This window comes from Pseudonaja textilis, chromosome 7 (genome assembly GCF_049901715.1).
Source record: "Pseudonaja textilis isolate UNSWEBS1 chromosome 7, rPseTex1.2, whole genome shotgun sequence".
Taxonomy (NCBI): Eukaryota; Metazoa; Chordata; class Lepidosauria; order Squamata; family Elapidae; genus Pseudonaja; species Pseudonaja textilis.
This window is the reverse complement of record NC_141996.1, coordinates 37,010,336-37,026,364: the sequence shown is the minus strand read 5'-3', so window position 1 is coordinate 37,026,364 and position 16,029 is coordinate 37,010,336. Positions and strand designations below refer to the sequence as shown.

The window sequence follows — 16,029 nt, the reverse complement described above, 5'->3', positions numbered from 1 at the left end:
ACAATGCAAAAGAGCTGAAGGCCGCTATTGAAGCATCCTGGTCTTCCATAACACCTCAGCAGTGCCGCAGGCTGATAGCTTCCATGCCATGCCACATTGAGGCAGTAATTGCTGCAAAAGGGGCCCAAACCAAGTACTGAGGACATGTGCATGCTTATACTTTTCAGAGGTCTGATATTGTTCTATGTACAATCCTTGTTTTATTGATTGCATGTAATGTTCTAATTTTCTGAGATTGTGGATTTGGGGTTTTTATGAGCTACAAGCCATAATCATCACAATTATGACAAATCACATCTTGAACTATCTTGCTTTGCATGTAATGAGTTTATCTCATATATTAGTTTCACCTTTTAAGTTGCATTACTGAAATAAATGAACTTTTTCATGATATTCCAATTTTTTGAGTTTCACCTGTATATCAAGGAAAATAGACTTCCTTTCAATACTTGTTACTCATTTATTCCTTACTTTTGGGAAAAGTTTATGACAAAGCAGACAATACTGAAATTTTATTGTTTTATATAAAATCACACTCACTTTTCCTGGTCTTGGATTGCACTTCAGTATATTCCTACCAACAGGACACTATAATCAGAAAAAAAGAAATAATTTTAATATTCAATAAGCCAAGAAAAAATATTTTAAAAAACATGTTTATGAAGCATATCTTAACATTTTAAAGTAAAGGTGTATAAATATGCTAACAAACCATTTCTGAAAACCTTAAAGACACAAGTTAAACTTGTAGAAAAATATATTTTGCGACTTTGTTCAAAACTATCAGCAGAGTATTCTGAGTTAGTTCTTACAGTAAAGAGAAAAGTATTTTTCAGTTCAAATTCTGCTAAAAAAGCGTGCTTTCTTTCATTTCACCTGCCTAGTATATTTTAGACTGTACAATATATAGAGTGTATATTGGATACAGTACATTGAAAGAGTAACATATTACGTATCAAATTCTCACAGTAAATTAAGCAGAATCAATAGAATTTTGTTTATATGGGAAATGCGTTTCCATGATACATTTAGCCTAAAATGTGTGTACAGAAGAAATGAAATGTATAGATTAAGTTCCTACTGTGTATAAATTTAGTGAAAAGAATTACCTTTTGACAAGTTACCAATTTCAGCAGCTTTGTAGATTTAGATGGAGGATCAGCTGGCAATATCCTGCTTCCAAGTGTATTTCCTTTTTCAGCTAAATAACCTAAACCAGGCAGATTTTCAGAATATGTATCCTTTAAAAAAGGCTTCATGCCAGAGTCAGATTTTTGAATAAAATGAACTGCAAATGTTGAACTCAAAGATGAGGTTTCTTCTGAATGAAATACTTCCTTAGAAATAAATTGTCTAGAAAAGTCTTTTGGGAATTCAGTATTTTTATTGCCTTGCCAAATACTGGAAATAGATATTTCTTTTTCTTCCTCTTGATTTTTTTCTTCATAAAGTTTGTCTTGTTCATTTTCATTATACTGATTACTAGATTTCAACTTTTCAGATACTGATTGCAAAAGTGATAAGACAGATAAAGATTGGTTTTCTCTTGGTGATCCACTATAATGATTTCTTGGTGAGATATCAGTGGAAGACAAGTCCTCTTGGGAACCATCATCTTCATATATAGGAGACAAAGAAAAGGGGTAAATCCTGTATCGCTTTGCTTCCACAGTCATGAAAGATTCTGAACAAGTATCACCCAGCATCTCAGTCAACTGCTTGCTTTCATCATACGAAGCAAACAGGTTGTCTTTCAATCTGGATGTTTCATACATTTTATGCTTGTTATCCAAGGATAAATCAGGATGGGATAAGGTACTCATTATTTCTTCTCCTGAAAAAGAATAGCTTTCATCTTGAAGACTGTCTTTATACAAAATATTAAAGGAAGAATTGTGTTCCCAATGTTCTGGTGTAGGAAAGGCAAAACAATTTGGGGATTTATTTTCATTTGCACTGTCAACATCCAGAGAATACTCCATAGGTACATTATCTGCTATTAAACAAGGGTCCTCATTTACTACTTCTCCATGGACAAAACCAATGTTTGATGAGTTGTTCAACAGAGATGATTCAGATATATTAAAAAGGACATTGAACTTAGTATCTTGTTGTATTATATCTTCCTTTCCTATTTTGCTACTGCCCCATTCACTATTTATTTCATAATATTTTTGATGTGGTTCCTTTCTTTCAGCAGTAATAGCTTCACTTTTTATCTCATTTTTGGGGAAATCATTCTCTATATTATGTTCAGGTGAACCGAATGTTTGTTCATATTCATATTTATCAGAAGAGCTACCATATGTGTTAATGTTTGAGTTAAAGGGTAGTACATTCCTTGTTAAAACTGAGCATGCTGACAATTGCTTACAAGTCTTAACAGCCTCTCCTTTTACTAAATTACATTGATTCTCACATATCCAGCTACTAGTGATATCACCAACAATTGCCCTATTTGTTGTACAATCATCATCTTTATTGTATTTGGCATTATGTATTTTGTCACGACTGGAATTTACTTCAGTTATGTCATCATACCATTCTTCACAAATTGTTTGGCCTGAACACACATTCTTTGGTATAATTTCTCCAGAAACCTCTTTACTCTCTTCTGTGAAGTTAAAAGGAACTGAGACATTTGCTACACCCTCAACAGTTATCTTCTGCTCTTCATTTGGGAATACTGGACTTAGATTTAACGGTATTCCAATTCTTTCAGAAAGCTTAGTTGATAATTCTGCATCAGTTATAAGTATCTCTGATGCTTCAGTGTAACACATATTTGTATTTTGAGAAAAGTCCTGACTTAAATGTTTCTCATATGGCACAACTGCTGGATTTTGTTTGGCTGTTTTAATAACATTGTCAGTTATTTCTTTTGGTTTTACTGTTACTGAATTGTGTAAATCAGTTTTATCAGTGATATTCAATGGTTCCTTTTCATTCTGAGTCTCACTGTCAAATTTAAGTCCAGTGAAGTTTGTGATATCATTCACATTAAAGGGCTTTAATGAAGAATTCCCTGACTGCATTTTTTTTGACTCTGACATCATTTTGGTATTTGTATGATCTTTTTGAGAGCTGGGACTTTCATTATACTTAGTGTCATTATTTTGACAGATGTAAGCTGTTTGTTTTGATCTAATTTCTTCTATTGCTAAATGGAGAACTTCATCTACTATTTCATCAGCCTTTTTAAACAAGAGTGTTAAGTTTTGAGATTTAATTTGCAGTTGCTTTCCTGTTTCAACATTTTTTAACGGTTCCTTAAAAAACTGGTTGTTTGATTTAGAAAATAAAGCAGCAATTGCTTGTTTTTCCATACGAGTAGCAATTTTTGAAGGCGAAGCCATGAGGCAATTAGAATTCTGTCCTGAGGGAGTTGTATGAATTTCTTTGCACTGCTGGTTAGTAAGAGGTATCTCTGACTCTGAAGAATCTATAATATCCATGTAATAGGTAACTGAGGCTATTAATGGAGGTGAATAAGTAACATCTGATATTGATTCAGAAGATAGACTACTTAATTCATCTTTTGATGACAATTTTACAGTGTCTTCAGAATTTATATGAAGAGAATTGATATTGTCAAAAACAGCCTCTACTGCTTCACAGGCAGGAGAATGAAGGTCTGAAGAATCCTTAGAAGAAGTTGTAGGAATAGCAGACTTGGGTACATGTATATTGTCAGATGTTAACTCAGGAAAGGACTCTTTTATGAGAATGGATTCAGAATCCATTGAATAAGAACTAGTCAAATATTTTGTTTCATTTGAACGTGGCAAACTCTTTTTTCCAGAGCTATCTCTGTCAATAGTATCATGCATAACATGGGATTTAAAGTTATTTCCAGATTCCAAGAAAAAATGAGACTTTAAGACAGCTTTTGAGTTTTCAGATACAGAGTCAGAGTAGCATATTTCACTAAAGTCTGTCTCTGCAGAATTTGCTGCAGTGGTGACTCTTGCAGACTGCAACATATATTCCTGTTCATCAGGCAAAAAATATGAACTCTTCAAAAAATTCTGATCTTTGGAATTAGATGCAGATTTAGCCAAAGTATCCAAATGAATGTTATCTTCAAAGATGTTAGCATTACTGATCAATACAGGTAAGAGAGAGGAAGAATTATCTGGTGGCAAGTTAGTTTTATCAGGTTTCCCAGGTAGAGAACTGTGGGTCAAACACTCATTTTCGGAAGAAATAACAGACAGACAAGAGAATTCTTTATTTTCAGGTGGCTTGACATTATTTCTTATGCTATTGAGCACTGAATTGCTTGTTTTCCCAGAAATAATTGGAGTTTTAATTGCATCATTTTTTGTAGTTTTAAGAGATGACATATCTGTGTTCTTTACATGTCTCATGTTTTCCAGTTCAAAGAGTTTATTTTGTTTCTCAAGAGATGAACAAATATTTAAGCTGTTTAATGGTTGGATCAGAGTTTTATTCTCATTTCTCTTGACAGGATAACAGTCATTCTTAGCTTCAAGACTTTGAGGGACATTACTTGCATCTGTTTTGAAGGAGTCAACATGAGTATATTCAGTATCTAATAAAGAAATGTTGGCTTTATTTTCCTCTGTATCATTAGACAAAACTGCATCAAGTTCCACAACAGGTATTCCAACATTCTCCTCACTCACTTTACTAGTTCTAATATTAGCCATTATGGAGATCCTGGAATTATTTTGTAGATCTCTAAGTAATAATGGCTCAGTGGTTTCTTTACTCTCTAGGCCACGCTTGCTGCATAAGAGCAACTCAGACCCATTTTCTGTGGAAAGGGCTGACATTCTTGATTTGAAAACTAATGGCAATTCTTCTGTACCTGCTGGTTTATGGAAAAACAATTGAGAATGATTTTCAGTCATCATATCTGTATTTAATTGTTCATTATTATTTATTTGATCACTACAGTTATGGCTATTCATGTATGATGGATTAACGGATTCTAATTTAAACCGATCGTCAGTCCAAGAATATTTATCTTCTAACAATTGATGGTCATTATTAGTTGACTCTTTTTCGGGATAAGATGAAAACTCATTTTGTATTGTCTCTTTTGTTTCTGTGTTGGAAGAAACACAGAAATGTGCTTCTTTTTTAAAACAAACAGTGCTAACATTGTTTGACTGTAGCTGCATATGTATTTCTTCTAATGCTTTTCTCTTTTCATCTAATCTACTGTTTTCTGAACTGATACTTGCAGAATTTATATTTTGGTAGCTAGAACTGACTTGATTTGGCAGAAATGCTGGTGGCTCTAATAAAAGCTTCCTATTAATTTCTGATTTGTCTGAAACTGATACACATTTTACAGACTCAAGTTCTTCAACGCAGTTTTCAATGGTTTCAATTTCTGTCAAAAAGGTAATTTTGTTCTTTAGTTCATTGTGCTCACAATCACTCTGAATATCTTCCTTCTGATTCATTTCAGACCAAAGCATGTTTTCTTGTAAATTTTGTTTGTCATCTTTAGTTTTAGATTTTCCATTCTGCACTAACGATTCTGGTTCTTTTGTACTTTCTGAGCTTAAAGTATTTGTGATTTCCTCTTTTTTGCTTTCTACAGTAGAATTGCTAATACTGGTTCTGGTTACTGTTTCTTGTTCCAAGTCTGCTTGTTTCTTAAGCAACTGCTTAATTCTTGCAGAACCTCGGTAGGTTGCATAAGTAATTGCATATGCTGGGGGTTCACTTTCTGTTTTTCTGGAATAGAAACATCATTAATGGCATATTAGCAAATGTTTCTAGCCACATGCAATTATAAATATACTTACTACTCAAATAGTTAACCTATATTATAATAGAGAGGGAATGGTATTAAAAGTGTAAGTTATGTAATACATTTAATAGTTATCTACATAATAATTGTAGAATTACTGAAACAGAACAATTTTTGGACTATTAAGGCCAAATCCCTGGTCTAAGGAAGATTCCTCTTGCAATATTTTTTTTTTGTATATTAGAGAAATCCTTGCCTTACACCTCACAGAAGGAGTGGCAAAATACCACTTTAAAAAACTGGGACAACTAAGGATGATTTTTGGTTGTCTTGTGTGAATGCCAGGTATGAGGCAAAGGCAATGTCATGGGAAAATGGCTGAAAAATATGGCACGCTTGTGCAAAAGGTAGATGCAGATAAGGAAGAATCTTTGGAAGTTTCTCTTCATGGAAATTAACACATTAGCACTGAAACTACATCATTACACTAACATAAATCACAATAGCCAATGCTATTAGTGGAATAATGGTAGTTATAGCAAAACATCTGGAAGGTATTACAGTTAGTGCTTAACTTATAACCACAATTGAGCCCCAAATCTCCACTGCTAAGTAAGACAGTTGTTAAATAAGTTGTGCTCTTTTTTAATAATCTTTTTGCCACAGTTGTTAGCAAATCATTGCTTGCTGCGAAGTGAATCATGCGGTTGTTAAGCAAATCTGGCTATTTCCATTAACTTTGCTTGCTGGAAGTCAACTGGGAAGGTTGCAAATGGTGATTACATGATCCTGGGTCAGTGTAAATGTCATAAACACAGTGCAGTTACCAAGCTTCTACATTTTCATCATGTGTCAAAGATGGTGCAATAGTTTTAAGTGTGAAAAACCGTCATAAGTCACCTTTTCCATTGTCATAGTAACTATAAGCAATCACTAAAGAAATAGTTGGACAAATGGACTGCCTGTACATTGATAAAGGCTGTTTTACATTACAAAACAATGTACAAAATCCTCACATGTACCATTTTTAAAAATATGGGAACAGAACATGCAAAGCTAAGTATCATCAATTACTTGATGTAGTGGTTTAAAAAAAGAGTTTATCATTAGACTAAAAACAGTTTGAAATTTTCTTTCTTTTGGAACAGTAGGATTTTAACAAACACAAGATAGCCTACTTTCTGCTCATGTATTTTTGATTGGCTGATTTTCTAAAAAAAATATGAAGGCTATATCGACTATGTGCCAATAAGCTGTTATCTGCAATTCAATGAAGCTTGGTGTACAATGCACAGATAACTCTTAGCATGCTTACACAATGTTCTATGATTTAAACTGAATATAACTCTGCCACCGTTAAAAAGCATTGTTAAAGCAATATGCATATAGTATTTGATTTGTAATACAGACATTAGTAAGCATAAATGAGAAATATACACATTGTATAAATAAAATTAAAAAATGTTATTGACTGTAAAATCAGGTATGTAGGTCATGTATACTGTTGGGTGTACAATAAGCTGACTATGTCTCATTAGGAAAGATGTATGACTCAGGTATTAAAAACCTACAAAAAGTGATATTCTGTTATAGATTATATATAAATGGTATAATCTCTGCCTTAAATGTATTTTATAGAACTAAAAGTGAATAAAGACTTAATGAATCTAAAATAAATACAAATTCTCTTGCACTTAACAGCCCACATAATGCTAATAGAAACTATAATAATGTTGCCAGGAGAGATTATTCTGATACCATCCTTATTCTTTTTGTTGGGGATGAGGGAAGGGAAGGAAAGCAGCTTATGTATTCCAATAGTTCCATCTGTTATTTCAGAGCTCCCGAGATGTTTGACAAACATTTTAATCCTTGTAACAGATTTCACTGAAATAAAATATCTAACATTTGAGGAAAAGAAGAGAAGGTAACGCTATATAATATAGTATTGGCATGTTTGTTTTTATATTTACAGAATTTAGTTCACAGTCTATAAATCACTTTAAGATATATTTTAAAAACTGAAATGTTAACTGAGAAAATTTAGCTCAAACCAAGCTCTTTATTTCTGTTGTAACTTATAGAATATTTTTATGACAACCTACATCTACCTGTCAACTAACCTTACAAAAATGCATAAAGAACAGTTTCCATAAAAAAAATGCAACAATATATTTCTAAGTCATATACTTTATTGAATAGTGTTGAAAAATTTGTGCCATTACTGCAAAGACAAAAATTCATTTCAACACTTGACAATGTCTTTCATATACACCAGTAATTCTCAGTTAATGACCATTTGCTCGGCAACTGTTTGAAGTTAAGAGCCTGAATGACTTGTACTTATAACTGGTCCTCAAAGTTCCAGCCATCAGAGAATCCTTGCAGTCACGATTCTGGTACTTGGCAATCAGATCCCACTTATGATGTTTGGGTTATCCCATAGTCACATGATCATCATTTGTGATCTTCTCTGCTGACTTAGGCCTATCCTAATGGCACAGTGTAGCTCCCTTCTGGCAGTGGCCATCCCCAGCTCTTTTTTGGAAATAGCCAAATCACCCTTGTGCACATGCTCCCTCACCTGGCAATAGTCATCCCTAGTCTAGCATGCTCATGCTGTGCCACAGGAGACCTTTGTGCTTTTTCCTCCCCTAGAATTACCCCCCATCTTTGCTGCGCCCATGCCATAGAAACCATTTACCCACTCACTTGCTTACAGACTACCTGGACTAGTAATTTCCTGCTGGCTTCCCCACTGAGTTTGCTTATTGGAATCTGGCAGGAAGTTGTGATGATGTTTTCATTTAAAGACCAGTAATCCTTGTTTAAAAACACCAATGGCTAAGTTTGCCATTGCTAAATGAAGTGGGCATGGGATGTCATGCTTTATGATCACATTGCTGAGTGATAAGACTTTCCAATCTCAATTATCGTCATTAAGCGAGAACTATTTGAAAGCATAAAAGAGACAATCTGAAAGATTTTCAAAATTGGTCACTCAAAACACTGCGTTGCCTTTTTGCAACTATGAATCTATCTGCATAAAATAAGCCACTCACATCTTTCTACATTTCTTCATTTTCATTGTGCAAAATGCATACATGAAGAAATGGATGTGGAAAGCCTATGCTCAGTTCATGTATGTCAAACAAAAAAGGGTGACCCTGGACATGATCAAATATAGCTTCTAACCTCTATAGACTTACTTTCCACTGAGTAGCCATTACTGTTTTTATGTACTTTGAATTTTGATTAGTTTCATCTTCCTGCTGTAACAAAGGTGCTTATTTGTTTCCTGTAAATGGGAAATTCTGTTTTGCAATAGTGAGTGACATTGCAGAAGTAGCTGCATTTGTGTAAGCCTACCTATGAGAAACAATTTGCTTTAAAGATTAACATACTGGACTAAGACTGAGAAGATCAGAGTTTGTCTTGCCTTAGTTTAGTCTTGCCTAAATTTTAGCAGCTTGCCTGGACCAGTTATTTTGTCAAGCCCCGAAAGCTTGACAAAAGGGCGGGGGGGAGGGGGGGGATAGGGGAAAGAACGGAAATTGCTGTGATGAAGGGAGCAACGACGCAGCAACAACCTTGCCAGTGACAGAGCATTTGGCTGGGGTGGTGTCAGCCTGGACTACAGCGATCATGAGCAAAAGGCCAATGACGGCATTCTCCAGTCATCTGCACAGCTGATAATTCTCCGAAGCCCAGCTGATTGCTGGTGGAGGAGACAGCATGTGGAACTCAAGAGGCCAGAAATGCAGGCACTGGATGGTAGACTGCTGATACAACTCTGAATACTGACATTGGTGCTAGGGGATGGGAAGGGCGTGGTCTTGCCTATAAATAGAGCGTTGGGAGGTGGTTTCTCCCAGTACTGACTTTTCAAATGTCAGTTACTCACTTGTGCCATGCCTCAGGTTTAAATTAAAAGTACCAATTGTTTCCAGAGTTTTTCACTTCCAAATTTTCAAGGCCTGGGGACTTGGACATTTGAGATATTTTCTCTTAGCTCTAAGAAGGCAATGGCCAATCACTTCCAAAATGCAGAAAAAACAATTACTAGCCACCTGCCTTCAATCGAGGACCTGTATACTGCACAAGTCAAAAAGAGGGCTGTGAAAATATTTACAGACCCCCCCCACATCCCGGACATAAACTGTTTCAACTCCTTCCCTCAAAGTGACACTATAGAGCACCGCACACCACAACAACTGGACACAAGAACAGTTTTTTTCCTGAAAGCCATCACTCTGCTAAACAAATAATTCCCTCAACACTGTTCAACTATTAAAAAGTGTGCACTACTATTACTGTTAATCTTCTCATCACTCCTTATCACCCATCCCCTCCCACTTGTGATTGTAGGACTGTAACTTTGTCGCCTGTATCCTTACGATTTATATTGACTGTTTCCTAGTATGATTTGATTGTTGATTGTACCCTATGACTATCATTAAGTGTTGTACCTTATGATTCTTGACTCTCAACGAATGTATCTTTTCTTTATGTATACTGAGAGTATTTACACCAAGACAAATTCCTTGTGTGTCCAATCACACTTGGCCAATAAAAGTATTCTCTTCTCTTCTCTTCTATTCTAAAATTGTTCCCTAAAATCTGTTATGAATTTTCTCATGTAGTCTGCGAGAGTCAAGACTCACTAAAGGCATAAACAAACAAACATTTGTGTAGCTATTGGAAGTGATGACGTTTAATTTCCAGCTCCAGGATAATAGGACCATCATAGTCCAGCATTTTGTGTAGAGTTGTAATTGCAGGAATGTTCCAATCTCGGATGGCAAACCTCAGATAAAGAATGTTTCCAAGCAAATACAACTCAGGCAAACAAAGTCACTAATCTATGGATAAAGGAGGATTAGAGAGCATCGTCATTACAACAATTTTGCTTTGCACAGTGACTAAATCAGATAGTAGTATTTACCTCTGCAGTATTTATGTGATTTCCTGCACTAAGGCTAGTTCTGCTATATGCTCACTTCATTTTTTCTTTTATTACTGTTTCTACAATTTGCCTGATAAATGTCATTAAAATGAGTGGTGTATAATTTTTACAAATTGGTTTCATACTGGCCACCTTTCCATCTTTTGATACCTCATTCATTAGATTCAACTGATAAGGAATATGTAAAATGTTTATAATCTCTCCTCATTCTTTGTTTTTAATTTTGTAAATTCAAACTCCTTACATATAAGACTATGTCTTTCGCATGACTCTCCCACTGATGAATCTTTAAAGAGTAGATCATACAGGATGAGAACTAATTTATGTACATTACGCATCATTCAGTATGAACACTGAAGAAATTTTTTATGATCCTATGAGCTCAAATTAAAATATATAATTAGATACTATATTTGAACTCACTTGGCTGTTTCAGCAGATTGATCCTGAGGTTTCTGTAAATGTTGTGGACTAGATTTAATTCTTAAATTACTGTCTTCTTCTTTGCTTGGTATGTTCTGTTCAGTTTCAAAATTCGAAATGGCAAATATTTTTGATTTGAGATGCTCAGTGGGTCTTTTGTCTTGATGGTTACTTTGATCTGAAAAGCCTTGTTTCATTTTGCAATGCCCATCTCCAAAATTAGAAGGTTCTTTTTCCTTGTATGATGATTTAGAAGAAATACCAAATAAACTCCCAAGATATTGCAAAAATCCTTCTTTAGACCGTTTATTGTTATTGTTTGTTTTGCTTTCATGAATCAAACTAGGAAGACTTTGTGCTTTCTTTAATTCCTCTTGAGTGGTAGATCTATTCAGGCCTTCTGTAGAGAAATCCTTATTTTTACATACTGATACCTACAAGGAAAAAAACAGATTATTTTATCAATTGTTGAAGAGGAACTATATTTTACTGTCTTTATAGGAGGAATTGTATTGCATTGTATCCTGTCTTTCCTATGAAAAGCATAAGGTAGCACATACTCAGTTCTTTTCATTGTATTGTTCGTATAAGAGAATAAAGCCATCAAATTTCTTAAGAGATGAAGATGAGAGTCTTCCCAATTTAAGGCCAGAACTCCTTCTGCTTAAGCACACTGGCTCTCATTAAGTGTACTGGAATACATTAATGTACAATTTTAATGCCAATGCTTTATTTCCAGCATACATAATATTATCTAAATCTAAAATACACTGAACATTGCTAAGTATGCATAACACTGATTCTATAAAGGCAAAAAACTAGCTCTTTTACAAAAAGTTCACATGAAAAAGAATCTCCACTATGAGAGCTGTCTTTTATTTTTTTGAAATATATGTTCTTCATATGTAATGCATGTAATAGCATTAGATAAAAATAAACAGTTGCAGAATTATCAGCTATTTTTAGTTAGTAAATCTTTTTCCCAAGGAATGATTAATGTCTGCCAGGCTTCTTCCGCAAGAAAACCTATTTTTAAAAAGTCAGTGTCTCTTTGTCTTTCTTCTTATCTATGGGCAGTATATCTGACTACCAGCTGGATACCCATGCTTTGTTACGAAACTATGTGATGGGGCTTAGTTTTTGGGGAGGAAAATAAGGAGAAAAAAATTCTGCCTCTGCCTACCAGCATCCATTGGTATTCATCTGTCTAGTGTCCTGTCAATGTGTGACAGAGTTAAGGGCTGTTTGGAAATGAAAGAGTATTTGCTGTGTAAACAAGGAGACAGCAAGGAGCCTGGGCGTGGCTTAGCTCAACTGTTCTAGGCATAGCTTAGCTCAACTGTTCTGCTTTCTGCTGTGAAACTAAAACTGAAACAAACTCCTCTCCTCTGCTTGTGTTTTGCAAGGGGGGGGGAGTAGAACTCCTTAGCATCAGAGTATGTTAATAATATACAAAATACTAATACTGTGATGGTCATTTCAAAAAATTATTTGTGAGCACCTAGAAGCCAACAGGAACATACGTGCCAAATTTCAAGTTTGTAGGCTTTACGGTTCTGGTGATGATACGCGAGTAGTATTTCGCTTTTATATAGAGAGATTGCTTAGATAAGATGTGTCTATTTCACTAATTCCTCAGACTATTGGTCTTTTATGAAGAATTTTTCCTCAGTATCTCTCATTTAGTGTCTTTCTTTTTCCATTACTCCTTGGAGGAAATTTTGCCTTAGTTCCCTGTGGAGAGTTTTTTATTCTTATAGTCTAAGGCAGGGATGTCAAACTCAAGGCCCGAGGGCCAGATACAACCCACAGGGTGCTTAGATGTGGCCCACCAGCCCACCCTGGAAACAGCGAAGGACCGGCCTGTGGTGCCTCTGTCAGTGAAAACAGAGCCCACTGGACTCTGTTTTCATTGGTGAAGGGCTGCAGGAGGCTGTTTTGGCTGAAAACGGAGCCCGCGCGAGCCATATGCGGCCTCCCTGAGCTCGGTTTTCACTGGCAGGGGACTGCAGGAGGCTATCACAGCTGAAAACAGAGCCCAGGAGGGCTGTGCACAGCCTCCCTGAACTCTGTTTTCGCTGGCAGAAGGCTGGAGGCCGTCACGGCCAAAAATGAAGCCTTGATGAGTGATGTAGAGCTGGCCATGCCCCCTGGCCTCCCAAGGTCAAACACAGCCCTGATATGGCCCTCAATGAAATCAAGTTTGACACCCCTGGTCTAAGGGAAGAATTGTACACAAGTACTTAGGAAGAAAAATGTATCTAATCCTTACAGAAAGAATCCCCCCGACTCCAGTGCCTTGTGGATACTTTTTCTCATGGACTTAGAGATGTTTTTTCCCCCTTCGTCTCTTGAGGAAAGGATTCCCCCCTCCCTCCTGTAATCTTGAAGCCCCATTCAGGCCCATATGAAACCCTAGAGTTTTAAGGAACCCAATTTGAAAACTGTACCTTAGGCTATAACGTCTGTGATGAGGTCAGAATAACCAAGATTATTCTCATCAACTTATGGCTTATATTTGCAGATCTAACTAACTTTCAGGAAGTGCTAACCTAATTTCTTGGTGTTCAGTTCTTGCCTTGAATCAAATAGTTTCATTTCTTAATTTATGATTCTCCCAATTAAAAATGTTAGTTGCAAGTGTTTAGCGATTTTTTTAAAAATAGTCTCCTCTTGTTTTAAAAAACAAATTATCTTTATTTTCAGATGTGCAGACAAACTTTAGAAGATATGGCCACTGAAAATAGACAGAAAAGTCACAACCTGATAAATTAAGACTGGAGTATTTGTTCACCCATAGAATTGTTTTTAATCTAGCTAACTATATGTTTAAATAGTCAATCAACTTTTTGAGCCTTATTAATAGTTTTATAATAACAAAAGTGACACCAAATCAACAGATGAGCATCCTGAATTGTATATATTTATGGTTTTCTTCATTTGAATCTATAAATAATTGCACATAGAAATATGCATTCACATATGTTCAACTTTCTACCGTGTTTCTCCAACAATACGGCCTCCACCAATAGGAAGGCCCAGCATGATTTCTAGGCATGAGGTGAAATTAAGCCCCCCAAATTTATGCCTATTTAAACCATGCATTTCCCTGCCATTTCTCACATCGTTCGTTAGAACTACATGAGGTGAAGAGAAATGGGGGGGAAGGGCAGGGGGGATGGGGAGAAAACTTGCCTTTAGGAGTGCCCTGCAGGTAGCCTAGGATAGAATACCCCAATAGCCGATAGAAGCTCCCTGAAGGCAGAGTCCCCAGCCGCTTCAGGGCATGGCGTAGCTGCCCATGTCCCCTTACCTTTAGGCAGTCTCTTTTGGGCGATGGAACCTCCCCAAGTGCAGTCACCAGCCACTTCGATCAGCCGGGAGAAGCGGAGAAGGGCGAGCGCACACACACACTCCCCTCGCCGCGAAGCCGATTGAAGTGGCTGGTGACTGCATTTGGGGAGCTTCCATCACCCAAAAGAGACTGCCTAAAGGCGAGGGGACATGGGCAGCCACGCCTCGCCTTGAAGCGGCTGGGGACTCTGCCTTCAAGGGAGCTTTCATCTGCCGATAGATGCGGCCTTGCGGCGAGGGGAGTGTGTGTGTGTGTGTACTCGCCCCGAGGCCGCTTCTACCAGTCAATCGAAGTGACTGATGAGTGCACTTGGGGAGCTTCCGTCGCTCAAAAGAGACTGCCTAAAGGCGAGTGGACATGGGCAGCCACGCCACGCCCTGAAGCAGCTGGGGACTCTGCCTTCGGGGAGCTTTCATCAGCCAATAGAAGCGGCCTTGTGGCAAGGTACGTGCGTATGGGCCGCTCTAGGTGGGGGAGGAAATTAAGTCACCCCCGAAAAGACGGACTAGCTGTTTTTTCATTGGTCAAAAAAAAAAATAAGGCCCTGCCTTATTTTGTGAGAAACATGGTACTTACACAGAGGTTGTGCCACATGCCATTCACTACATAGTTTGGCTGAAAATACCCAAACTTTTGTATATACTCAGGTACATGATGTATGACTAAGAAATATTTTCAAAATGACATATATCAGTGGTCCACAAAATCCCAGATTTTGGGATGATGAGGGATGAAGCCAGAAAACACAGTTTTTCCATCAAGACATTTGTATTATTTAATTATTAAACAAGTCCATCATGACACTTGTATTATTCAAAATCCAGAGTAGCCCTATGGTGATAGCTTTGCAGAAAGCAACAAAGACAGAGCACTGGGCATTATCTGAACCTGGATTTTTAAAATTAAGGAATTCTTATTGGTATTGTGTATTATTTGCACTAGCTTTATTTTATATGAATCTGTTGATGTTCTAGTGGTTTTGTTGTGCTGTATATTAGAAGTCGCCATGAACATATTGTGATTCTGATACATTTAAATTCTACAAATAAATAAATAATAATTCAAAAGGCATTTCACTTTCTAAGTAACTATCATTACAAGCATTACATTATATATAAGATATAGGCAAAACAGACTACAGAAAAATCCTATGTTTCATAGATGCCACAATGCTCTACTGAAACAAGCACATTTTATAGCCGTGTGTATATTTTTCTTATCTCATTATAATATTTAGTTTTGAAAAGCTAGAATTGGAACTGCTGGCATAATTTATATTAATTATGTTTATGGCTGAATTGTATCTATTTTCTTGCTTTTAAGTTTACATTTCATGCTATTAAACTTTTGAAACAATTATTTAATTGAAAACTATCCATGACGAAAAGATAACAAAGCCAGGGATCTTCAATTTGTCATAAAATAATCATTGCAATGATACCGACTCTAATGTCATTATTTACAATTTTTACTCTCACAATCACATATCACACACACACACACACACACACACACACGTATTTCAGGACATTTTCTGCATATAATGAAACAGAT

The 16,029-nt window shown here is 36.3% G+C and overlaps 1 protein-coding gene across 3 annotated transcripts in view; it reads right to left on the bottom strand.

Annotated features, from left to right (window-relative positions):
* CRYBG3 (crystallin beta-gamma domain containing 3) overlaps positions 1 to 16,029 on the bottom strand; it is a 74,993-nt gene that overhangs the window by 47,968 nt on the left and 10,996 nt on the right. For all 3 annotated transcript variants that reach the window (XR_015744328.1, XR_015744327.1, XM_026700732.2), the window contains exons 3-5: positions 11,121 to 11,554; positions 1,110 to 5,715; positions 541 to 588 (exon numbers count right to left, since the gene is read on the bottom strand). Coding sequence is in view for 1 of the 3 variants with exons in the window: in XM_026700732.2 (XP_026556517.1) it covers positions 541 to 588; positions 1,110 to 5,715; positions 11,121 to 11,554 (5,088 nt within the window). In the remaining 2 variants the exon portion in view is untranslated. The remainder of the gene's footprint in view (positions 1 to 540; positions 589 to 1,109; positions 5,716 to 11,120; positions 11,555 to 16,029) is intronic.